Genomic DNA, 1,389 nt, shown 5'->3' on the forward strand with positions numbered 1-1,389 from the left:
TTAGTCAAACGGTTCCACTTAAAGGTTTCAATTCTTCCAGTTTTCACTAGAATTGCCAAATAACATCGGGAATTGGGTTAACAGGGGTAAAATGGTCAAAAAAGCATAATGTCCAAATAGTTCATTACAACAGATACCAATTAAACTACCGTTCATCCTCGAACGGACAAGGGATGAAACAAAGGAAGGGTACCTGACTGGGTGAAAAGCTGGGGATATCTACTACGCATATAAGAGTCGGTCTCCCAAGTAGCCTCCTCACCTGAATGATGCTTCCACTAAACCTTCACTGAAGCTATTTTCTTCGGCCTCAACTTTTGAACCTCTCCATCCAAGATGGCTATCGACTCCTCCTTATAAGACAAATTCTGATCAAATAGAACCGAATCCCACTGAATGATATAAGAACTGTCTGAATGATATTTCTTCAGCATAGATACATGAAACACCGGGTGAACACCCAACAAGCCTGGAGGTAATGCCAACTCATAAGCTACTTCTCCCATACGACGAAGAATATCAAATGGACCAATGAATCTAGGACTGAGCTTGCCCTTCTTCCCAAATCTTATCACACCCTTCATGGGCGAAACCTTCAACAGAACCGGCTCTCCAACCATGAACTCAAGATCTCGGACCTTCTGGTCTGCATACTCCTTCTGCCTACTCTGAGCTGCTAGAAGCTTCTCCTGAATAACTTTCACCTTATCCAACAACTCCCTCAAAATATTGGTAGCCCAAGGTCTAAACTCAAAAGCATCAAACCAGCCAACCAGATATCGGCATCTCCTCCCATACAACGCCTCTAAAGGAGCCATGTCGATACTCGAATGATAACTATTATTGTACGCAAGCTCTGCCAAAGGTAAGAACTGGTCCTAATGACCACCAAAGTCGGTCACACAAGTTTGGAGCATATCCTCTAAAACCTAAATCGTCCGCTCAGTCTAACCTCTATCTGAGGGTGAAAAGTTATATTGAGATCCAACTGAGTTCCCAACTCGTCTTGTAAAGTCCTCCAAAAATGAGATGTAAATTGGATGCCTCTATCTGAGATGATAGAAATGGGCACTCCATGCAATCGAACAACCTCATGGATATAGATCTTGGCTAATTTTTCTGCATTGTAGTTAATCTGGATTGGAATGAAATGCGTAGACTTAGTCAACCTATCAACAATAGCCCAATTTGAATTGAACCTGCCCAAAGTCTTCGGAAGACCAACAAAATCCATGGCTATCCTCTCCCACTTTCACTTAGGAATGAGCATCCTCTGAAGCGTACCCTCAGCCTCTGGTGCTCGTACTTGACCTGCTGGTAATTTAGACACTGAGAAACAAACTCAACAATATCATGCTTCATCCTACCCCACCAATAGTGTTGTCTCAA

The 1,389-nt window shown here is 42.8% G+C and overlaps 1 protein-coding gene across 1 annotated transcript; it reads right to left on the reverse strand.

Moving 5' to 3' along the window:
• Window positions 1-278: 278 nt before the first annotated feature.
• Window positions 279-620, reverse strand: LOC132040927 (uncharacterized). Its single transcript, XM_059431612.1, has one exon. The coding sequence runs from the start codon at window positions 618-620 to the stop codon at window positions 279-281; it is 342 nt and encodes a 113-aa protein (XP_059287595.1).
• Between the last annotated feature and the right edge of the window lie 769 nt (window positions 621-1,389).

The sequence above is a fragment of the Lycium ferocissimum genome, chromosome 12, assembly GCF_029784015.1.
Source record: "Lycium ferocissimum isolate CSIRO_LF1 chromosome 12, AGI_CSIRO_Lferr_CH_V1, whole genome shotgun sequence".
NCBI classification, from domain to species: domain Eukaryota; kingdom Viridiplantae; phylum Streptophyta; class Magnoliopsida; order Solanales; family Solanaceae; genus Lycium; species Lycium ferocissimum.

What these genes read in the sequence shown, in the direction of transcription:
- LOC132040927 (XM_059431612.1), bottom strand. Translation starts at nt 620, where the DNA reads ATGGTTGGAGAGCCGGTTCTGTTGAAGGTTTCGCCCATGAAGGGTGTG.